Source organism: Protopterus annectens, chromosome 16.part0 (assembly GCF_019279795.1).
Source record: "Protopterus annectens isolate FY-2018-M chromosome 16.part0, PAN1.0, whole genome shotgun sequence".
In the NCBI taxonomy this organism is placed as follows: Eukaryota; Metazoa; Chordata; order Ceratodontiformes; family Protopteridae; genus Protopterus; species Protopterus annectens.
The window spans coordinates 806,590,492-806,615,775 of NC_056750.1; the positions used below are offsets into that span (position 1 = coordinate 806,590,492).

At 40.0% G+C, this 25,284-nt stretch overlaps 1 protein-coding gene across 2 annotated transcripts in view; it reads left to right on the forward strand.

The window, feature by feature from the left end:
* Nucleotides 1-25,284, forward strand: part of PRPF4 (pre-mRNA processing factor 4) — a 981,057-nt gene that overhangs the window by 751,115 nt on the left and 204,658 nt on the right. For both annotated transcript variants that reach the window (XM_044058032.1, XM_044058033.1), the window contains exon 10: nt 21,988-22,077. In XM_044058032.1, coding sequence (XP_043913967.1) covers nt 21,988-22,077 — 90 coding nt within the window. The remainder of the gene's footprint in view (nt 1-21,987; nt 22,078-25,284) is intronic.

Consider the following 25,284-nt stretch of genomic DNA (forward strand, 5'->3'; position numbering starts at 1 on the left):
ATCTGAGGTAACTCTCGCCTAGCATTGTGGGATATAAGGGGAGCCTCGAGCCGGTGGAACCAACTCTCGAGCTTTTAGAGTGGCCGAGTCGGAGCCGAGGTCGGCTCTGAACCCATCCAGCAAGAAGAAGGCGAGAAGAAGACAACTAACATGGAACGTTATGGTAAGAACATAACTTCTATTTAAACTCCATTGTATCCTTTAAGAAATTTCTCTTTCATAACAACTCTCAAATTATGTCCACTATCCATTCCTTGAGGAGTAATTTGTAAATTCTGAGTTCCTACTACAGAATTCACATCTTCCTTACGAAGTATTTTCATAACTGCCTTCAGAAATCTACCTTCTTTTGTTATATTTTTCCTTCTAGGTCCCCCTGTTGTTGCATCCTCACTGTTGCAAATCAAGTTCTAGACCCCACCTACAAATAATATTCCCTGCTTATTTTTCCCAAAATTTTCTTAAGCTCCATAATAGCAGTTTTTGATGGGATATAAATACATGCCAGTGTAATCATCTTCCATTGCCATTCGCTCATTATTACCACAAATCTGCTATCATTGTTTTTTTCCCTCTTGTGTCACTAATGGAGTCCCTCTAGTAATTGATGTTATTACCCCCTTTTCTTTTGTTCCTGATATTTTGCTAAATATTCATTTTGAAATTCTTTCTTTGTTAAATTCATATGCTCATTTCTGTTTGTCTCCTGCTACATTCCTATTTGTAGTGTACATTTCTTAATATAATTCAGTATTCCTTCATTTTGATCTATATGTGTAGGGTAATTTACATTCAAAGATAATATAGACAGAATAGTCATTATTGGAGAAACTATTGATGCCATCTGTCATACATGACAGTCCTTTTGAATGTGTGTATTTCTAGCTTTTGTCATACATGCGTACACTGTATGGCAGGCTGATCTTTTATGCAGTTGTTTCTTCTCCTCTCTATTTGAATCTTTCTCATTTTTCAAAACATTTTGCTTTATTGAAAACCCTCAAACAAAAAAAAACTAAGCGCATTTTCAGAACCCCCTATCCCTTGTTAATGTAGAAGAAATACATTGATGGCTGCACCCACAGGCATTACCTAATTTAAAAAGTACAGCTGTATAAGTTGCAAGTTCTTCTCTGCTGTAGTAGCCTAAGAGTAGTATCCTGCCAAGGATGTAGCACATGGCCAGCTTCCCAAAGCTTTAACCCCCTCACACACAGTCACTGTGACTGCTCATAGGCTAATCCCTTTTGGAGGGAACTATAAACAACCAGTATGGCTAAAAGTATCGAGGAATTAAAAAATCAATAGTAACTACAACAACAGCAACCAGAACTGAAACCCACACAAGCTATGTACAATAAGGGGGTGGTGGAGTTGGTACTGCTACTGCACCAGTGAAGAATTGTAACATCTACTGTTAGGGGTAATTGCAACTACCACAACTGTACTGTGTTCATCATTCTCATTGCTGAAGTAGCCAATGGGTAGATTACCATAACTTATTCAAACTGGGATGAGGAAGGATAAAAGTCCAGAAACCCTTGAAGGAATGGTCCTTGCAAAGCTTGCCCTGGACCTGGAAAAGGAGTCCAGTTTGTAGTGCTTTTCAAAAGTATGAATGGAAAACCAAGTTGCTGCCTGTAGAATGCCTGAAGTGTCCACTGCTTTCTAGTACACCATCGTAGAAGCTATGGCCCATATAGAGTATGCTGTAACCATGCGTGGAAAAGTTTTACCATGGTGGGAGTAACAGAACACAATAGCAGAGGGCAACCACTTGGAAATAGTCTATTTAAACATGGGTTTACCTTCTTTAGTCCTAGAGTAGGAAGCAAATAACTGATGAAGGACTTTGTTCTGTCAAGGTGATACCCAAGCTGTATTTGCATGTTCAAGGTATGCGGACTCTATATTTAGGGTTTGGAATAAAAACTGGGAAATTGATGGCTTGATTCATGGTGAATTCTTAGAACCTTAGACATGAAAGAATGGTTAGTCTGCAAAATGACTTTTTCTCTGAAAAAACGAGTTCTCTCACCATGATAACTTCCAACTTAAAAAATAAAAATCACCTTGCAGATGTCAGAGCAACAAGTACAACAGTTTTCCAAGTAATAAACTTCAGGTCAGCCAAAGTGGCATGTTCAAAAGGTAGCAAAGTCAGATTTTCCAGCACAGAACTGAGATATCAAGATGCAGGTATCTGTTTGCAAGGGGGTCTCATGTGCAACATGCCTTTTTTGTAAGCTGTTTGACCACAAACAGGGAGAAAGAGGAGGAGGATCCATGGGCAGACAAGCTGAAATGACTGCTAAATGCACTTTGATAGAAGCATATGAAATGCCAGATGAAAGTAACTCACAGAAATATTACGCACCAGGGATGTGAACTCCCTAATGGGACCCTGGTTATTGACTAGGCACTAACTAGAAAGTCTTTTCTATTTGCCAAATAAGACTTTCTAGTAGCAAGTTTACTTGCTTCCTTTGGTACCTTTTGCACATCTTCGTGAAAAGGTGCCTAAAAGCATCAACATTGAATCATCCAGGTAGTCAGCTGCAGTTGTTTGATGTTGTGCTGTTTCAGACTGCCTTTATCCTGTTTGAGTAGATCCAGTCTTTGAGGAAGCTTGTCATAATTGCCCTAGACCAATTTCATAAGAAGGGAGAATCAATTTTACCTGGGATAAAAGGGAATCACCACAGTGATTTTGGGTAAATCTTTCTGAGCCTTCAGAAGTACCCTGGAAATCAGTAGAAATGCATATAGGAACATCCCCATTAAAGGGAAAGAAAAAGCATGTGTTTTCAAGGCTTGGTTGTAAGGATTCCTGAAACACAATTTGTCTAGATATCTATTTTGAAATAAGATGAACAGATACACTTGAGGTGATCCGCACATCTGCATCAGTTCCCACCTCACATCTGGATCGATTCCTGGAATAGCTTTGAACCGAGTTTCCGATTTTGAGGGTCTGTCTAGAATCTGCTGAGTTTGTGTGCATCTGTATTTTGCCCTGATAGTAAGAGGTCTAAAGAGATGGGAAATGCTGAAGACCTAACTGCCAAGCAGTTTAATTAGTATGACATAATATCCCCTTATTTGTTCAAGTACCACATCACTATGGCGTTGTCAGTCATTTACCTAAAAAGGGCCTGGTTACCAAAGATGATGTAGAGCTTTTATAGCTTGAATTACAACAGCAATGACACTTATGTCCTTAAATTTCTGAATCACATATTTCTTTGCAAGTGGTTCTAAATATAAAGAAAATAACAAAGGGGAAAGAGGATACCCCTTCCTGGTTTTCTCCATTCAGACGCAACTTATCAGAGAGGAACCCTCCCACTTTAATTTTTGTCTCCAGTCCCTCAAATTTCCTCCTAATTAACCTTATTGTATCGGGGAATGCAAATGCTTCCATTGTCCTACTCATAAAATCCAGCTTTCTCTGCATAAAGACCCACCACCAGCAGTGGTATTTTATTGCATTCTGCTTCCCTCTGGATCATCATTTTATTAATGTTGTGAAATGTTTACCTCCCTTTCACAAAAAACACATTGTTCCATTGATATCAATTTTGACACTTTTGCAATTCTTTTAGCTGTTGTAGACATAAACACTTTACAGTTGCCATGGTTTACAATTGAAATGGGCCTATATGAAGCTGGGTCTGATGGGTCTTTAGGTATTACAGCCACCACAGCTTTCTTCCAGGATGTTGGTGCTTCCCCTTCTTTTAAAGTACTGTTAAAACCTTCCAGATTTTTATCACTTTCTAACCTCCTAGTTTACAAGCTTCCACAGGAATACCATTTGTTCCTGTAGACTTTCCTGTGAATTAATTATATGTCACCATTTTTTATTTCATCTTCTCCTGTTTTAACTATTGATTGTTGAGCCTCATCTGTCTCTAACCTTGCTGTGGTTAAGTCTTCCATAAATATTTATATTTTTTACTTTGTTTTATTTCCGTATTCCTGTGCTTTAAACAAATCGTCATACTCTTCATGCTCGGAAGTTGTTGTCAAAAACAGTTGTTTAATAGCAGTCTTTCTAAACTCATGCATATTACCCATGTAGTCCCTTATTTTATCTTTAGTACTCTGCAGTTGTGCCTGTTCTTATGTGAGATTCCCCTTATTCTGCAATAATATAAACTTTGTTAGTCCCTCTAAATAATTCTTGTTAGTTCTTAACCATTTATTTATTTATTTATTTGCATTTGTTAACCGGGTTGGTCCAGCTGGGTAAGAATTACCCTTTTTCAGTGGAGACCCAAGGGGAAAAGCCCCAAACAGACATACAAATACATATGAATAGTGACAAATTAACAATATTACAGAGGAAAACAGTATTATGGGTACAATGGATAAGAAAAACAAACAATGAAAGTTTGAGAAAATTAGTAAGGTAGGCCAGAGGCATGCATGCAAAAGATTTATGAAAAGGTGTTCTGAGCAAGATCTCTGAATTAAGTTAAAGTAGGCAAAGAAATGATGATTTAGGTGTGGAGTTAGTAGTGTGCGAGTTTTAGGTGGGAGCATGTGAAGGACATTCCCATTTGGAGGAGAGATGGGAGAGAAGCATGGATTTGAAATTGTTGTGGCTAGGTATATTACGTAGTGGTGTGGGGAGATTGTTCCATAGTTTGGCTATAGTGTGGGATAGTAGTAGTTTACCAGTTGGGTTTGTGTACATGCAGGAGGTTTTGGCCTGTGGATCTCAGGGTATGGGTAGGTGTGTAGGGTGTTAGAGATTTAGCAAGAGAGGGGCATTCTGCTGGTTTAAAGATGAGTTTGTGGGCTGTAAGTTGTAGGTACTTTAGGTGGTTGTGGAGTTCTAGCCAGTTTAGGGTGTGTAGGGAGTGACAGTGATGGGAAGAGTTCTTAGAATTGGTTGCAAATTTGCAGATTTTGTTGTAACAGGCCTCAAGTTTAGCACGGAGTCCGAGTTGTAGGTTGGAGAATAGGGGAGCACCGTACAAGAGAGAGGGGAGAAGGAAGGTAGATGCAAGGGTATGACTGGAAGATGGAGTAAGGTAGTAGGTGTGTCTGTAGAGGAGGCCAATTTTCTGGTGGATTTTTTTGATTGCTGAAAGGATGTGGGAGTCTAATTTTAGGTTTTCATCGATGGTAATGCCAAGTAGTTTGGTACTAGGAACGATTTCAAGAGGGGTGTTATTGTGGCTTTTGATGGAAAATTGGACTTTGTGGAACTGGGAAGTTTTAGTGGGAGTAAATATCATTAGCTTTGTTTTGTTGGCATTTAGGGCCAAGTGATGTGATTGCATCCATGATTCAATTTTGGAGAAGGCTGTTTGGGTATTAAGTAGAAGTTTGGAGGGGCAGGAGGCTGAGCAGATGATAGTGGAGTCATCTGCGTATTGGATGACTGAGGCTTCAGGGATGGAGAGGTGAAAGTTGTTAATGACTAAGTTGAAGAGCAGAGGGCCAAGTACTGATCCTTGGGGAACTCTGTGGGAAGGGGAGGTTGACTCTTTCCATTGTACAGCCTGCTGGCACGTGGAAAGGTAGCTGGAGAACCAGTCTAGGGTTGAGGGAGATAGATGCAAGTGTGAGAGCTGGGACAGGAGGAGGGAATGGGAAATAGTGTTGAATGCCTTTGAGAGGTCAAGAAAAAGAGAAGATACATATTTGCCACTCTCACGTGCTAGGTTGACTGTTTCGAGGAAGGAAATGAGGGCTGTCATGGTGCTGTGGCCTGGACGGAAGCCGTGCTGGGTGGGAGAGAGGAGTTTGTGCTGGATTAGGTAGGGCATGAGCTGGGAGTGGATGGTTTTCTTTAGAATTTTAGAGAGAGGAGAGAGTATAGCTGTGGGTCTGAAGTTGGCAGTGTCTGTGTTCTTACCACCTTTGTGGAGAGGAATTATGTATGCTTAACGCCAGATGGTTGGTACATAGGATTCCTGAATGGATCTGTTAATGAGGATGGATATGGGATAGGCTATAGATTCGGCTGATATTTGAAGAACATTTGCTGGAAGGTTGTCAGGGGCATTGCGGCTTGGTTTTAGCTTTTGCAGTAGTCTTTTTATAGTATAGGTGGAGACAGGTTTAAGTGAGAATAGCGGTGGAGGAGGGGGGGTGAGAGAGAGGGTTTGGGGTGCAGGGTGAGGGGTTAGTATTGATGGATGGATTGGGGAAAGTGGAGGATAATTTAGCTATACAATCAATGAAAAATGTGTTGAAGTTAGTGGCCGTTTCAAGACTTGAGAGGTTGGGATTGGGGCAGGGGTTGGAAGCATTACCAGGGTTGAGTATTGAAGAGATGGATGTCCAGAATTTCTTTGGATTGTTTGAGTGTTTGTATTGCAGACTGCTGTAGTAGTTTTGCGATCTTTTGTTATTGATTTTTTGGCCAGGTTACGAAGATGTTTATATTCTTGGAGGGTGGTGGGGTTTTTCTGTTTTTGGTACAGTTTCCACTTTTTGTTTCTCTGAGTGATTATCAATTTAGTTTCTTGGGATAGCCAGGGGCAGGAATTTGTTTTGATACGTTTGGTTTGTAAAGGGGCTACTTTATCAAGTAAGGTAAGGAAGGTTTGGTTAAAATATGTGACGGCGTTATCTAGTGGAAGGATTTTCAGTGGGGACCAATTGGTAACCTTGAGGCATTCAGAGAAGATTTTGGGGTTGAGGGAAGATAGGTTACGGGATTGTTTGAAAATGTGTTGTTTTTCTATGTGTGAGGATTAGGCAGTCAGTGAAGGCTGGTAAGTGGTCGCCTAGGGGGTCTGGTATTACACCAGCTTTCGAGATACGATTGGGATGTGTTAATATCCAATCTAAGATGGTACCGGAGGAACCATCTTTGTTTGGCCTAGTAGGGAGGTCTATTAGTTGGGTGAAATTGTAGAGGTTGATAGAGTGAGATGGGGTATCTATGAGGAAGGAGGTCCAGTTAATATTTACATCACCAAGAATGTAGGTTTTATATTTGATGTTTGAGTTAAACCAAGAGAGGATGTCTTCCAGAGTTTGGGTATTGTCTCCGGGTGGGATGTAGATGGAGGAGATGCAGATGGATTTATAGTTAAGTTTTAGAAAGCCTACAGTCATTTCTGCATTGGCAAATGTTGGGATGGGGTTGGTCAATGGAGTAAAAGTGAGAGTGGAGGAGTAGATAATTGCTACGCCACCCCCTTTTCTATGAGTTCTATCATTGCGTATAATGTGGTAGGCTGGAGGAAGGATTTCATTATCTCTGATGGAGGGTTTGAGCCAGGTCTCAGAGACAGCGGTTATGTCTGGCTGGTTGTAAGAGAGCCAGGCATGAAGGTTGGGGATTTTATTACGGAGGCTTTGTGCATTTAGGGTCATGAGGCGGATAGTCTTGTGTTTGTGTTGATTAGAACTTGGGTTAGAGTGGGTACAGGTAGGGGTTGGGCCTGGGTTAGGGTGGATGTTACCTGACAGAGAGAGTGGGATATGAGAGAGGAGCTGATTGAAGAAAAGTAGAGGATAAAGGGAAGTATGTTTTTTTGGGGGGGAGGGGTTGTCTTGGAGAAAGTAGATAGAGTGGGGTGAGGAGATGGTGATGTAGGGAGTAAGGAGAGTTTAAAAAGATTGGATGGGCTGGAGGAGTAAAGTTCTGGAGAGATCTGTGAATATGAGTGGGATATATCTGGGGGGTGTGAGGTGGTGGTGTGTGTGGTTAGAGGTAGGTATGTATTAGTGTGGGGGCTAAGTTGGGTAATGTAGGTTAGGGATATTAAAAGGGTAGATAGTAGTAGAGCTTGTTGTGGGAAGGTAGGCATTGTAGTATAGATGTGTAAGGTGTGGTGTATGTATGAGAGAGGGTGGGGGTGTGTATGAGATTGGTGAATGTATGAAGTGCTACGCTCATCATGCAAACTGTAATGTTCCAAAGGTCGCTCTTTTTCTCTTGAAAGTCCATCAGTTTCACCAATGTAACCACCATGTCTTGTTCACTGCTCTCGGACATTTGCATGAAAAGGTGACAATGACCTCTGCTTGTACTGATAATTGTGCATCAGTCCCATATCTGAAGAATTACTGTTTTTCTTCTTCGGGTATACCGGTTCTACTTTCAAAGTACAGCAAACCTTGGGAATTTCCTGTGGAAGACCCAGTCTTAGCTTTCCTGGTCCCCATCTTGGTCCCTTAAAAAGTACAGAAAGCTTGTTGTAGAAACCAGGTGCGATCCAAAATGTATTCCAGATGTGAAGCAGGAGCTGAAACAGGTCAGCTGAGATGGCAGTAGTGAGGAGAGCATATGGACCATTCGCCAGACCTCCACACCCAATCAGCATAGCAACTGTGGTTGCAATTCCATTCTGACCGATATTGTTATATAGGAACAACATGGGAGCTGCTACAATGAGCATCACACAGCAGGTTGTCGCTCTCCCTCCCATGTAGTTAGAAACTATACCTGCAATTATCCCACCTAAAATTCCTCCAAAATCAAAGAGCGTAGATGTATCTTCAGCACCTTTTGAATCCAAATGTGGTACGTTGGGAATGAACAGTGGTAGCCAGTAAAGGAAGGTGTAGCTTTCAAGCTTGGCAAATAGTAAGCAGAGGGAAAACTCCAACACACCTGGAATTTTAAGGGCACTTACAAAGCTGATGGCAGTGGGCTCTTCAATGACAGTGCCCCGCTCTGTGGGTATGTTGATACTGCCCTCTGCTGCATGGTTCGGGCTCCAAAAGAGTTCCTCATCACTACCATTTCTGATTAATGGTTCTAGTCTATTTTAAAACTCCTCTTTCATTTTATCTCACTCACTAGCTATAGCTTCTCAAGAAATTTATATATTTCATTTTTACATTTACATTTGTTTACCGGGAAAGTCCGACTGGATATATGTCCATTTTCAGTGGAGGCCTAGGGAGAAAAGCTCCAGAAAGCAGGGTACAAATACATTAGGAACAGTAGAAACATTTAGAGATAAGTATAATATGCAATTTTCAGTAGGTTTACAAACTTAGATAAAACATAGTAGACAACATCAACATCATGCTCCTTCAGTTTCAGACAATAATACACGCAGTTATGGGCTACGTCACAATAAGAATTCATACACTTATTAGAGTATATGGGCAGCCGCATTGGTACAGCAGTTAGGGTTGCTGCCTCACAGCAAGAAGTTTTCCGGTTCGATCCTCGGCTGGGGTGCCTTCTGTGCAGAGTCTGCATGTCCTCCCTGTGGTCGCGTGGGTTTCCTACGGTTTCCTCCCACATCCCAAAGACATGCTGTAGGTGGATTGGACACTCTAAATTGGCCCTAGGTGTGACTGTGTCCATGTGTGTGCCGTCTGTGGAAGGTTGAGTGCTGGGCTGGCAATTCAGCACTGTAAAACTCCACTGCCAATCATGAGCGAACAGGTGATCCGCTGTGGCGACCCCTAACTGGGAAAAGCCAAAAGAAGAAGACAATTTTATTAGAGTATATGATTGAGATGCTTAGGGAGAGTTTGCAGGAATAGCAGGTGGTGATTAGTCGGGGTTTAAGCAAAGACATTGCCAGTGCTGTTGGAAGTGTAATTTGAGGCTTTTTTGAACTGGATTAAGGGGGATTGTTGAATTAGTTAGGCAGGTAGCATATTCCAAGTTTTGCCTACTGAGTTGGCGAATAGAGAGACCCCAACCACATTTTTGCTCTTAATTGTTTGTACCAGCAGTTTGTCAGCAGAGCGTAGTGACCTCAGGTTGCTGTATGGTTTGATGATCTTATGTAGTGCTGGTGTTTTTTTGGGTTGATATGGTATTTTGTGGGTTATTACAAGTTGGTTGTATCGGAGAAGACTGGGTCACTCCAGCCATCCTAGTTGAGTTAGGTTAATACAATGGTGGGTCCTAGAGGTAGCACCTGTAGCAAATCTAGCAATATGGTTGTAACAACTAGCAAGTTTGGTAAGGGTGCCTTGGTTCAGGTTAGTGAAGAGGGGGGAGGCATAGTGGAGGGTAGAAAGTAGGTGGGACCGAGCGATAGTGGTTCTTGCAAAAGGAGTGAGGAAGGGTTTGATCCTGTTTAGGGAGCCCAATTTTTTGTTGACAGATTTGATGGTTTGATTGACATGGATTTAGGGCGTTATCGACTGTGACGCCCAGGAGTTTTGTGTGAGTATCTGGGGATATGATTGTGCCAATGTTGGAACTTATAGTAAAGAATGGTGAGGAGGATTTGCAGGTGGAGGAAAAGATAAGCAGTTTAGTTTTGTGGGGTTTAATAGAAGCTGACAGTTTGCGAACCATTTTTCTACATCACTGAAAGTATTCTGGGTTAGGGTCATAAGTTCAGTTGAGGAGGAGGTGGTACATATTAAAGTAGACTCGTCCGCGTATTGGATGCAGGTGACCTTGGGGGTGATGGTGGGTTGGTCATTGATAAAGACTGAGAAGAGTAGTGGTCCTAGTATGGAGCCTTGAGGGACTCCTAGAGTAATGGGTAGACCTGTGGATAGGGTATTCTGCCATAAAACTGCTCGTTGTCTATCAGACAGGCAAGATTGGAACCATTTAACAGAGCTACTATTCAGTGGCAGTTCCTTCTGGGTCTGGAGAAGCAGTTGGTGATTGACCATATCAAAGGCCTTAGAGAGATCTAGGAAGAGAGCAGAGGTAAGTTTGTTATTGTTTCGGTTGATGTTGATAGAGTTAGAGAAGGATAGGAGGACTGATGTGGTGCTGTGATGTGGCCTAAAACCATGCTGAGAGTATGCCAGTAGTTTATTTTGGGTGAGATAGTGCATTAATTGGTTCTGGACGCACTTTTCCATAATTTTGGCCAGTGGTGATGGTATGGCTATTGGTCGGAAGTTTGAGAGGTCTAAAGAATTCCCTCCTTAATGAAGGGGAATGACATGGGAAACCTTCCAGAGAGGGGATAGTGGCTTCAGTCAAGGTGCGGTTTATTATGATCGAGACAGGGTATGCAATGGCATCTGCCCCTTTTTGTAAATATTCTGGTGGGAGGAGATCAGCTGCCAGGGTAGTGGGCTTTAGTTTGTTAATTAGAGATCAGATGGTGGATGTAGATACATGTTGCAAGGTGAAAGGGAGTGGGGTAGTGGTTGTGGAGGAGTTTTGAAAGGAACTGGTTGGGAGTAGTTGGCTAGCTAGTGATTGGATGGTTTTGATAAAAAAATTGTTAATGATGTTAGCAGTTTCTATGGAGTTTTAAGGTTGCATGTTGAAGGGGTGGGGGGTGGAGGTTTGGCCAGGGTGGAGCAGTTTGTTTATGCCTGTCCAAAATTTTTGAGGTTTGTTCTGGTGTTTTTGCTGACAGAAGTTTTTTTTTGTCTAACAGTGTGGTTTTCTTGGTATCATTCCTTAATTGTCGGAATTTAATATGGTCAAGTGGGTCTTTGGAGGTGCACCATTTGTCCCATGCTTTATTTCTTGCTATGATTTTGGTTTTGATTACTTTAGAGAGCCAGGGGGCGGTCTTAGTTTTGGCTCTGAGGGTGCAGATAGGAGCGTGGTTATCTAGAATGGAGAGGAATTTAGAATTAAAGTAGACTACAGCACCATCTAGTGAAAGCTCTTTAAGTATGGCCCGATTTCATGCTCTGAGTTCATTCTTAGTCAGTGGAGTTAAAGTTCTTGTTGTTTCTGATAGATTTATATAGAACTTGGTGGTGGTTATCTTCTTTATGCTTAATGATGTAAGTGAGTAGGTGGTCACTTATATCATCTGGGAGGGTAGCCCTCTTTCTTAATAGACCTTGAATAATTTCCACTACCTATTCCTTAAATTACTCTCTTTTTAAAAGTAGGTGGGTAATAGCCAGTGTCTCATTTTTACTTCATTACCATACATTTTCATCTTAGTGGCACAGGATCTGAAATAGTCATTGGATGCATGTCGAAGCTTTCAGTTAAATGCACATTTCTATGAAATATAATTTCTATTTTGTCTAGCCCATTTATTGTACCTTCAGGAATAATGTATTAATTTTCCCCAAGTTCCTACTACTGAATTCACATCTTGCACGCCAAATATTTTCATATTTTTTTTCAGAAATATACCAACTTTTGTTTTCCCTTATAGGTCCCACAGATACTTCCTCACTTTTGGAAATCAAGTTCCAGGCTCCACCTGTAAGTGATATTCCCTACTGAAAGCTCATAATTTCTCCCAAAATTTTCTTAAACTCCATAATAGCAGTTTTAGGTGGAATATAAGTACATGCCAGCATAATCTTCCTCCCTTGCCAGTAGCCCATTGTTACCACAGATCTACCATTGCTATAATTGTTCATCTTTTCTATCACTATTAGAGCTCCTCTAGCAGTTTGTATAAGTCCTACCCCTCTTTTTTATCCAGGGTATTTTGCTGAATATCGTTCCTGAAATCCTTTCTTTATCAAATTTACATGCTCACTTCTTTCCAAACATGTCTCCTGTAGCATTGCTGTTTACACTCTGCTTTTTTTAATATAATTCTGTACTTTTTACCTTTCTGTCTGTACTTGTGAGGCCAGGCACGTTCCAAAATATGTTTAGTGTAGCCATTTTGATAAAAAGTTATTATTCTCACCTATTATATACAACAGTTTTTTTTAAATGTCTATTTCCAGCTTTTGTGTTACATGGACCCACTAATGTTTGGCAGGTTGATCTCTCATACAGTTGTTTCTCGTCATCTCCATTTGAACCTATGTCACATTTTACAAGTCGTTTTGTTTTATAAAAACCATCGAGTAAAAAAAAAAAAAAAAAAAAACCTTCATAACTGCACCCATAACCTATTAATGTAAAACAACCTCACAAAACTTTGTACATCCTCAGATAATGAAGTTTAAACCTCCTGATAGGAACAATTGTCTTCAATCGACAGTTGCACACACAAGCATAACTTAACGTAACATTAAGATTATCCATGCTAAGACACATGTTAAAGCCTGCGCTCCTTCTTACACTAATTGCTGTCTATTTTCTTATTTTCATTCCCCTCCCAGATGTGAAAAACAGCTTATATGCTTTCAGAAAACATTAACCTTTAGCCTTAAAAAATGTGTCTGTTATCGCTTCCTCCTGTAGTCCACTTGTCTCCATAGAAACATGATACCAAATGTACAGCTCAGCACCTCAAAACTTACACTGAACATTTATATGCCAAAGGAAAACTTTTCATTACAGTCACTTCCACCTTATTTACTTGCTTACACCAAAACTTGTTATTAGATTAAGCCAAAGGCCTGAGTGTTCTTTCTATTACATTCTCCTATGCAAAAGCAGAGAGGGCATATCAACTCTGCATATATTATAACGTTTGCACTGTTACACCCCATTCCCCACCTCAGCAACTTCAGGTTACACCATGTTAACTTAAACATGCTTTTGTTCAGCCTTTCTTCTCTTTTTACACTGTAATGCCTACATTTCTTAACACTATAGAATAATTAAAAGCATTTGTTTACTTCAGTATCTTTATCACATACAACATTAATTGAAAATGCTTCACTATACAACATGCAGTTTGTGTCATGAAATGTCCCATACAAACACTGTTAAGAACAAAAATTGTTTTACTTAGTTTATTTTCTTCCTCCTTCCCTTTAACATTGTTCCACACATGTAGGACATGAAGTGGGACATATGCTTTTCAGTCTCCCATAACTTTAACAAAGTCAACAAACTTTCTACTTTTTCTTGTAAAGCCATATTACACAAATGTGATTGATGCATTAGTCTCACATTTATTCACTAATTTTACTGGTGTTTGCCTTCCTCTTCTTTTCCACCTCCCAAGTCTAGACTCTGGTTCAAGTCCAAGGTGCTTCTGATTCTTCGTCATCTCCTGTGTTTTTTTTCTGAGTCTCAAATATTTTACTTTGAAACATTATAAATGGTTTCACTGGCAAAGTCTCTTTATAAGCTTTTTCAGAAGAATAAGAAGCAGAGTCCCCTTCTGTTTGATTGCTCACTATTTCCTCCTTAGCCTGTTTTACATCCAAAACTGACTTTGATCCTCCAGGAATAAATATTCTGAAGACAGCTGCATACAGCAGACTAAATCTTACAACTTCCTCTTGACATTCCCTGATTACTGGGATGAATTTTCTTATGTTATACCTGGTGGTACAGTGAGTAATCATTTTCAACAATCTACTGTTACCAATTTTTAACATGTGCTGTTTTGCCACTGTTTTTGTCAGGATCAATTCTTTCTGCTGGTATGACCGAGTCTTTACTCAATAAAAGTCCAGGCCACAAACATAGGTACAAAATTTTAATTGATTGTTAGTGCTTAAGTATATAAAGCTGTATGTTGTAACAGTGCTTTTATCTGATGAAGTCTTATTTGACGAAAGCGCTCATCTGTGGAATATTGTTGAACCATAAAGGATTTTGTACCTACGTTTGTGGCCTGGACTTTTATTGTTTCTGGTTTCAGTTCTACAATTTACTTGGTGTTGGTTGAGTCTTTACTCATACAGGTCTTGGCTGCTTTCTCATGGCCAGGGTTGGAGCATACATGCAACGTGCCCTTTAAATTAACGAATCCTGCTGTTGAGTACCAGTCCAGTTTGCTTCTTTGTGCTTTCATCAAATTTAATGCAGTCTGTTCCTTCCAGTTTCTCTGGTACATCAAAAAAATCATAGGTTTTCCCTGTGTGCTCTGTCCTCTAACTCTTAACATTTTTTGAAACAGTTCTTTTTAAGCAGTCTTATACTCAGCCAGCCTTTTCTTCATTTCAACTTCTGATTTTTACAATTGTATCAGTTCTTCTGAATAACTCTTTAAAGCTTCTTTCAGTTTTTCCAGTCTTTTGTTGTTTGATATACTCCATCATTGTTTTGTTTATTTTGTTGAGCTCTGAGCACATTTATCTTTTCTTATGTATCACTGGAAGTCCTGTCTTGCACCAAAACCTGGAGCTTGGACTGCATTTTTCTGAACAGCTGCAGGATTCTTTCTAGTCATTACTTTCTCTTGCACTTTTTCTAGTTGATTTTCTTTCAGGTTCTCTTAAGTTTCTTCTTTGCTGGTATCCAGGCAGTGTACTTACTAGACAGTAACTGAATTTACTAAAACCTGCAGTTTCTGTGCCTTCTCTCGGTTTCTTTTTTTCATACCGGGAAAGCTGAAATCAAGCTATCACTGTGCGGCCATCTTCAGGTCCAAGATCGCCATAACTCTGTGGTCTGGGAATTGTTTTAACACAGACTGGTGGGTCAATGTCTTGAAATTTGGAACAAGATTGAGAAAGGATAGGTCCAATAATGGTCTTCACGAGTATTCCTTTTGAGGGGATCAGAAACCTTCTGGAATAAAAGCCCCTTCCTACCTGTTCTGCAGGAACTTTTTCTATGACACTTGCTTCTAACATGTTGGACCAGCTGAAGAAACAACTCTGTTTAGTTGGGAGGGTGGTATTCCTGTGAAAGGAGGGTGAGAGTCTCCACTGCCAGCTGTAACTCTCCTAGACAGCATTCAAAATCCATTTATCTTATCTGATGCCAAGTTGGAGCACTGAAGGTCAAATACTGTGACACTGGAGAGAGGATAGGGACAGGGGGAGTGGCCAGGTTTCTGGCATTGTCATTCTGAAGCTGATGCCTGACTGAGTTTTGGGAAATTACCTTGTTTTTTTGTTTTTTGTTTTTCCTTCCTGCTATTTCTTTTGGGTGTATGCCTGTTATTAGGGTGTACACTCTGTTGGGTTTGGGAGAGAAGTAACTGGAGACCTGAAAAATCCTAAAAACTCTCTGCATTTAATTTACCTCTCTCATTCCAGTATGTGAAGATTTGTGGAACAGCAAGCCAAACAAAACCAGTTATATGCGTAGTGACAAACTCAAAATTTGTCTCTAACTTTATCTGAAAAGTTCTAGTTATGTCCCCAAACAAATCTTCTCAAAACAACTGTAGCAAAAGCTCTAGAAAGAGTATTGGCATAATCGTACACACTTTTTAAGTACATTTTGATACCTGATACAAGTTAGACACACTCTGAGTTGCACAAGACCTGCTTCATGGTGTAATGAAGCAGAAACTTCTGCCAAAATAAAGTCCCACGTGTAACTGTGGTAGTTAAGGATTCCAAAGGCTAGTGTAGAAGAATAAAACAAGTCTCCTACTCTGTCTGTCCAACCACTTACCCTCCTTTTCCTCAGGTAGTGGGTTGGAGGAAGGAGTCTTCTCCTTTGCTGGTGGTATAGGCATTATAGCAGCAGGGTCATTTGTGAAATAAGAATAGAGATATTAGCTAGATAAACTCTGTACAGTTTAGCTGTTTTTTAGGAACAGGTGTGAGAATCTGGAGCTTTACAAGTAGCCCTAAAGGCATCCACAAAATAGTAAGAATGGCTGCAGAATTAGGGACTTCTTGTTCAAGTAAATCATAACATCTGACTGCTGCTCCAGAGAAGTCTCAGATATGCATTGTGCACGAGTCTGAAAGGTAGTACTGAAATTACTGGTATGGTAATCAAGAAAAGTTGGCTTTATTTTGCAGATATTATTTTTTACCTGGTAAAACCAAAAAAGGACACCTCAGTGTTGTGGAACATTCTGAGACAGCTTCAGATCTTTTCAGGATATAAAATTAATGAAGGTAAAACAAAGGCTATAGCTATAAACTATGCACCCATATATGAATTGATTCATCAATTCCCATATTTATGGGGATATGGTAAAATTAAGTACTCAGGAGTAGGGATTAAAAATGATTCTGTTATGGCAGCTAAGGATATGTGAGAAGAGATTTAACTAAAGATCATACACTTTGGGTATGGATAGCAAGATACAAGCAGTGAAAATGTTTTTAGCCCCTTTAGTTTTATGTATGGGCCAGGCATATTTTTTTCTCAGCCAGAGGAGAAGTGGACAGTAATTAATAAAGAGTTAAAAGATTTTATCTGGGAGGGGAAACAGGGCAAGGGTCAAGTGTGATAAGCTGAACCTTCCAATAATACAAGGTGGTCTAAGATTACCTGATTTGAAGGGATATTTTAGAGCTACGCAGTTAAGGCTCATATACATAACAACAGCAGAAAGTTATAATTCAAAGTGGAAAGGAATGCTGATGAATTTTGGGCGAGGGGGGTTAATAAAACAAGGAGAGAGTGAAATATCGGAGGCAGATCCTTAAAGCTAGTAACAGATGTACAGAATATTATATTCATAAAGTAGCAGAATGTAGTCTTAAGAACCAAGTCAACACGAGAGTGGAGAAAGATTTTGCTTATAGGGATGGCTGCAATTGGGGTACACAGAATAGGCAAGAGAGGGCTGGAATTTCCTCAGAAAATCTGACAAAGGAAACAAGGTATTGGAAGCAAATAACTAAAGAGGGAAAGGTAACAGAATGGGAAAAGGCCAAGAAGACATCTGGACTGCAGGCTAGAAGACTGACGTCCATATTTGGGATCGATAGAGTATAGGCAAAGAGAAAGGGATAAGGGGAATCCTAAGTTAAAGTCCTGCTCTGGTAGAGTTTTTTAGTTGAATCTATAACAGAAGCTACTGTTAAAAAGGAATTATTAGTAGGGTGTATAAAATATTGGATGATAACTATAGTAATTAATCAAGGGAGGTTAAAAAAATTAGGAAGCAAGCTTGGATAAATAATTCACAAGGAAACAGTAGGAAGACATATATATGGCTCCCAAATATGCAACAATGTTTAGAAGATTCAGGATGTTTGCTTGGAAGTGTTTGTATAGGTATTTTTATATTCCAAGCAGAATCCAAATATCTTTCTCAGGTAGATGCCAAATGGTGGTGGTGTAATAGAGAAGAAAGAGGTAACTGGGAATATATGTTCGGGAGTGTAATGAACTTTAAAAATTCCCTACAGAGTACTTTGTCAGAAATATTTTGGGAGCAAATGGGTGTAACTGAGGAAATTATTTTTTTTAGCTAGGCTACAGGGTCTGAATCGCCTAGACCTAGTAAGGCCTTGTTAAGTTTAATTCTGGTGACTAGCAAAAAAGCAGTTCCTAGAAAAATGGAAATCAGAATTTGAACCAACTGTATTTGAAGTATTGAATATTGTAACAGAGATAAAAGAACCAAAAACTGGATCTTTAGAAAAGGGTAGGAGCAACATGCAAAGAAAAAAATGGAACCTGTGATAACAGTGCATGCAGAATAATGCTTTGGAGGAGGAGTGGGATTTAAGGAAAGGCAGGAATTGATCAACTTATCAGGGATCTAAACCTTGTCATCACAGTGAGCAAAACATGCTGGAGGGATAGGTTCCTGACCCAGAGAATCCCAGACTTTGGAATAGACTGCCCATGCATGTCAAGCAGAGCACCTCTTTGGCCCTCTTCAAAAGGAACCTTCATGATTGGATGGGAGATAGGAAATTCACCCCAGGGATCAAGTCAGTCACCTGCTAGACAGGGGTCCAGGGAAGTAAATACTGTGGGAAGAAATAGCCAGGGAATTGCTATGGCTAGGCTTGTATAGGCCCTAGGGTCGATAGCCTAGTACCAACCTATGAGATGTTGGATTGATGATATTTATATAAATGAGTATATGTGCTGTATAATGTTTGCAACTGAGAGTAGGTTGATATACATTTGTATAAAAGAAACAAACCATGCTTATCTGTGTCTTTAGTGATAATTCAATAAAGGTATTTAAAAAAAAAAAGACTAATTGCTTGCACTTATGGACAGCTTGTCTCCAAGTAAAAGCATCTGCTGGTGAGAAAAAAGCATAAGAACTTTGCAGATGCTTGAAGTGATGTTTTACATCTCACTTAGAACATAATGTACAGATTTCTCCTGGCCGACCACTCTTAGCTGTAGACTACATGTCTCCCACTGGGAGTATTTGCTAATCAAAAAAAAAAAACAAACTAATAACTTCACAGATTCAAGAAAATTTAGCATTTTTCAAGCCTTTCACCATTTTGTCTTATTTTTCAAGCCAGTTTGCTTAAAAACAAACTCCATAGCTCAAGCCTAAGCATCATTCCAGACATTTATCCTTGTAAAAACAAGGGAAATTAGTATCATAATTCTGTGGCAACCAACTGAAATGTTGCTAGAGTGAGTGCTAAAACATGAAGACTTAATGGCCAAAAAAAGTAGACTTGTATATACTAAGTTCAAGATGGCCATTTCATGGAATATTCCCTTTTCTCTGAGGTATAGATATTTCAGAGTTGGTATGCATAAGTTTGAGGGTGTGGGGGACTTGCCCTCCCACATCAGGGGTATGGGGGTTGCCCTCCTCCAAAAAAGAATTTTAAGGTAAAGAGCGATGTTAGAGATTTGTTTTCTCCCTGATTTTCAGTCTTTTCTTCAACACGTCTTCACTGTGCATTTTGATTGCAGATATTTCTATAGGGAGCCTAATCCTACATGTAATATAATCAGTACACTTTTAGACTCCACCCCAGCAGCCCAACATCACATTATATTAACTTAAACTTGCTTTTGTCCATCTTTCCTTACCTTGTTACATTGTGAAACCTATAAACTTATAAGTAAGAAAAAGTACTTGTTCACTTTAATATCATTAACGAACAGCAGTGACTGAAAAGATCCCCCACATTTAAAATACCCCTAACTGCATGTTATACAAAACTGCTTTACAACATAACATGCAGTTAACATAATGAAATGTTTATGTACATATTAATAAAAACAAAAATTGTTTTAGTTTTCCCTTTAATGTCCTTATAAATGTTAGTGACCCAAAGTGGAATATATGCTTTACAATCCACGCACAACTATAACAGTTAACAAAAGTGCAGTTGTACTCCACCACGTTTTCTTGCAAAGCCATACTTCATAAATGTGATTAATGCTTTATAGTCTCCCATTTATTCAATAATTTCAGTGTTGGTGGTCTTTTTCCTGATCATCTCCATCTGTCATCACCAGGCTCTGCTTCAAGTCCAAGGTGCTCCTGATTCTTTTAGCCAAGTCTTGTGATATTTTTCTCTTTCAAACATTTTCATTTGGAACACTGGAAAAAGTTTCACTGGCAAAGGCTGCATATGGGCTTTGTTCTCAGAAGAATGAGAAGGAGAATCCCCTGGATCACTCCTTGTTAGGTAAACCTTTTTATGTTCCTCGTTAGCCTGCACTGCATCAAAAACTGTCTTAGAACGTCCAAGAAAAAATATTCTGAAGATAGCTGGATATAGTTGCTTGAATCTCACACCTGTCTCTCCACCGTCCATGATTGCTGGGATAAATTTGCTTTTCTGCCTGGTGTGCAGTGAATAATCATTTTCCACAAACACACTTTTGTCTGCAGTTTTTAATATTTTTTCCTTTCTCCCACAACTTTGTCAGTAACAACTCCTTCTACTGCATCTTTACTAATGCCGGTCTTGTACTTTCCTTAAAGTAATACAGTCTGTTCCTACCAGTTTCTGTGGTACAGCAGAACATCTGAAATTTTCTTTGCATTCTCTGTGTTCTATCTCTAGTATATTTTGAAATGGCTCTACTGGAAAAGCCTCATGCTCAGCCAGTGGTTTCATTTCAACTTCTGATTTTTTTATCAGCTCATCTGAATAACTAGAATAATGTTTCTCTTGTTTTCAAGCCTTTTGTTATGAGTTGCTATATTTCTTCAGTGTTTCATAAACACCTCTGAGTGGATTTAGTTTTTTCTCTAAATTTATACTGGAAACTGCCTCATATACTAAAGCTGAAAATTGAAATGCTTTTTGATGAACAGCTGCAAAATTATTTTTAGTCAAGAGGTTTCTCTTCTCCTTTTCTGGATGATTTCAGGTTCTCCATATTAATAGCTAGAGACTGAATTTTACCCAGACAGACAGTTATACTGGCCCCTTAACATTTTCTCTTTTTACGCTGGGCGAGCTCAAATCAACCAGTTGATCATTGTGCAGACATCTTGGAAATCCCGTTTCATTCATTCGTAGTTCATTTAATACCTTCAGAATAACTATCTGCTGTAGTGTGTTTCTGAGTAATCCTCAACCTTCTTTATGGATATCCTTGCAAACTTTGTCTTTTTGCATGCCTTATTGTTTCATTTGTACAGCAAAGGAAAGGAAATATGCCAAAATGTGCCCAGGCCTGCATTCTGCTGCTGCTTGATGCCATCCCACTCTCTGTATCCTCTTTGTTGGTGTTTCTTGATTTCCTGGTATCACAAGTCTCTCTCGAGTAATAGCTGCACTCCAAATTGCTCCACGTCACTGTTGCTCACTGTCTCTTTTGTGTTCCAATTATTCCTGTTACTACATTTCGAGTGATTTTAAAGATCATCTTTGTCCGTCTTTTTATTACATCTGTTAACGTTTGTGTCTTAAGAATCTATTCCTGCAGCTCAGCTTTAATTGCTGCTGTATCTTCCTCCTGATTTTGCAGTTTTCCTTATAGCCATTCCACTTCTGTTTGATGTTCATTTGTTTGTTTTAAGGGGCTGACATCTCGCTTACTGTGGTTACCTTTCAAAGAAAATGCACGGGTATTCCTCATTAGTTGCAGCTTTAAAAGCAGCCATCTCTTTCTCATTTTGTTCCTGCACACTCCTCTTTCCTTCTAAGTTGTTTTTTCCTCCCCCGAAAACCCTGTTTTTATCAACATTTTTGCCAGTCCCATCCAGAGCTTTGGTAGTCATCTTGGCATGGTTATCTAGTGCTCTCCCCACTAATGTAAACATGTTTCTTCAAGTCTTGAGTGCCCTCTGAAAGGGGTGATTACCTCTGTAGCACAGAACACAGGAATATATCATTCACTGAGTGGTGTGGTGTAAATTCGTAAGTCATCTGGTGTTCCTTTTCATTTCAGTTTTGCTTCTAGTTGGTGACAGATTGAAAAATAGCACATGTATGCATTACATGTGGCAGCACTGAAGATCAGATGAGGCAGACAGCAGTCTAGAATGGAAGTAGAAAAACCTATTTAAAGGTTGTAATGTGGTGATCCAAATCAAAGCATAAAAGAAAAATCATTTATTGCTAATGATGAGGATGCAAGTGGCATATATATTAATCTATCAGAACGGGGTTCACTTATAACTGTATTTTCTTTTCCTGCAGTGATGAGCCAGTGGCTGATATAGAAGGGCATGGAATGCGGGTAGCTCGTGTGGCCTGGCATCCATCAGGCAGATTCTTGGGTACCACTTGGTAAGTGATTTTTCTTATGCCCACTTTAAATTAATCTTTAAATCAAAGACAAAAAGATACAGTGCATTTGGAATGCGAGTCTGTCGTGTTTATTTAGTTTACTGAATAGCCGCGCTACAGTCTGTAGTGTTTATTTAGTTTACTGAATAGCCGTGCTACAGTTTGCTCTTTTTTCTGAGCATTAGTGACCACTCAGCCCTGTGAGCTTTTTGCAGGGAGTTACTGCTGTTGTGGGATCTACATTATTCATGGACATGTCCATCTTACGGTCTTCGTGCATCATAGATCATTTCTGTCACTGTCTGTCTGTACATACAGAGAAAAATAACATTGTACACCTTGGAAATTAAGGTATCCCTTAGCCAAAAGCAATGCAGGGAGTTCCAGTCTCTCAGGATCCATATTTTTTTTCACAATCATAAGTACAATACAAGCCCAGGGCACTAATTCATTTAAAACCCTGATTCTAAGCATATCTGCTTTCTGTTTTAGATATCCCGTAAGAATATCTAATTAGTATTTGAAACTGTGTAGTTTTATTCTTCCTTATTTCTATAGATTTCTATTCCATTTACCCTGGAGTGTTTATCAGTCACTTTTATCTCTGCAGTTTATCTTTTGAATGTGAGCCATGGGGATGTAGTTAATCTCCTATGTTGAATAGGCTCCAAGATCTATACTTGAACATCACACCCATAAACATTGCACTGGGAATCATCAAAATATAAGCTAACACACTTTTTTTTTTATGGCTCACTCTCCGATACCCATATATTACTAAATTAAGTAACCTTAAGATCATCTGTCCTGTGGGTAAATAGAGAGTTTGTGTGACAAAAAATGTTTTTGCATGAAGGGGCAAGGCCACTCACCTCACACCTCTAAATATATTTGTTCTGCGACAGCGAAGACTTGGGGCTAGAATAAAATCTGTATATTCTTTGAATGAACATGGGTGGCAGTTAAAAAAAAAAAAAAAAAAAAAAAAAAAAAAAATGATATAAGTGTGATACTCACCATGTAGGGCAGAGGGTTCCAAACATTGTTCTGTTGTGTGATACTCACCATGTAAGGAGAGGGTTCCAAACATGGTTCTATTGTGTGATACTCACCATGTAGGGAGAGGGTTCCAAACATGGTTCTGTTGCTAGAAGTATATCTTTTAGTTACTTGCTTGTTAAGATCTGCATGATGTAAAGTATGAGAGTATTGTATACATAATCCTTTAAGTTCTGAATTAGTTGTGTGAAGATGATATACATTTTCCAATTGCTTTTATCTTTATAGCTATGAAGATGTCCTTCGTGTTTCACTGTTGCAGTCATCACATTTAGGTTATCCCTGCTGGGGTAGCCCACGGCCATCCTGAATACCAGAGACTTAGTATTCCTGTGTCGGTTTCTGACGCTTAAAGACTGACATCGAGTCATCAGGGGTATAAAGGAAGGCAGCCAACGCCATTACATCAGTCTTTCTTGCCATGGAGCCCGAAGCAGAAGCAGTTTGCACGAGTGCCGGTCGGCTGCTACCTGAGTTTCATTTATGAATTGAAGTCTTCAAAAGCTAAGTACCCCATTGGGGATCCTTTTTTCTTGCACTAACCGATGTCAGAAAAAGTTAATAATTGTCTCACCTGTGAAAAGCAGATACCACATCGGGACTTCCATTCATACTGCATCACTTGTCTAGGCCCAGACCATGGCGTCCCTCTTTGTCAGTTTTGTGCTTTGTTTAATGCCAGAAATGTTCGTTTTCGGGCCCTTATTGTAGCCAGGTATTTCCGTTTACAGTCCTCGAATTCTGATATGGCTTCCATAAGCCATCCGACAGCAGACCTTCCGAAAAAACATAGACAGAGACAGACTGTACAGGACTAAACCTTCTGACAACATTACTGACAAGCTGGTTGTCGGTCCTCCAGAATTCAGTGAGGTGCTTTCGCAGCCCCTGATGCCCGCCTCAGTTAATCGCAGGCCTCTACCGAGACCCTTTCGGAGTCTGGTATGCTGCAGAACTCTTCTTCGTCTAAAGATCCTGTGGTCGTCTCTACCTTGGATGGGTCTGGAGCCGCTGTGCAGACACCAGATTCTGAGGAAGTCCTTCGCATAACGGAATCCAGACATAAACTGACGCCTTCTTTCATGGCTTCCGTTCTTTCTAAACCAACCGAGTTCCTTAGGCCAAGGGGTCGAACCACCCCCAAGAAACCACCTTCCAGCCATTCTTTGATGCCTGCTCCCTTGCCATAGTGACAAATGCTTAGGATGGCAGAGGACCTTCTCATGCTGATTAGGGGAAGCCAAACCATTCCCTGCAAAAGAAAGAGATCTGTCTCCAGACGTTTTGTCTGAACAACAGTCAGATGAATCTGATGCATCTGACTATGAAGACATGCAGCCCCTCTGTACATATGAGGATTCTGATGCAGAGGAATCTATTCCTTCAGCCTCACCCCCAGAGGATTTTTCCTTTGGGGAAACCCTGCATACTTTAAGGGAGCATTTAAAATGGGAGAGTCTAGACTACCCATAGTCTAAAAAGAGACTCAGCGTTTTGGACCTGCCACAGCACAGACCCTTAACCATCCCCCCAGTCCTAGAGGTGGTAGATGATGTCTTCCTTGAAAACAGATCGACTCCAGGCACCCTCCCTCCTGCTCCCAGAAAGCCAGACTGGTATTAGAGTCCCTGACTCTCACAACTATCTCTTTAAAAACCCAACAGCGGACCCTGAAGTCATTACTCAAGGCCCAAAAGGGGTCAAAGCTACTTTAGCTAAGAATCCCACCCCTTCAGACAGGAATTCCAGAGCACTGGACAGATGGGGTAAAAAAGTATACACCTCAGCTACTCTCACTATCAGGGCACTCAATTGTCAGTTCCATATGCTTAAATATCAGCAGCATGCCTTGGAACTCCTTAAACAAAAAATTAACTCCTTTCCTGCATGGACAGAATCTAATGATTTGCAGGAATTAATGCACTCTGCTGCTCAAGTAACTAAACACACTTTGCACTGCGGTTTTTATGCTCTAGAAGCTTCTTGCAGGGCAGCAGTCACTGGATCTGTCATTAGAAGACATGCATGGCTTAAGGAACTACCCCTGCCTGACCATGTCAAATCAAAATTGTTGGATGCACCCTTGCACAAAGATAACTTATTTGGTACTAAAGCAGAAGAGGTGTTAAAAAAAGATGGAAGAGAAAG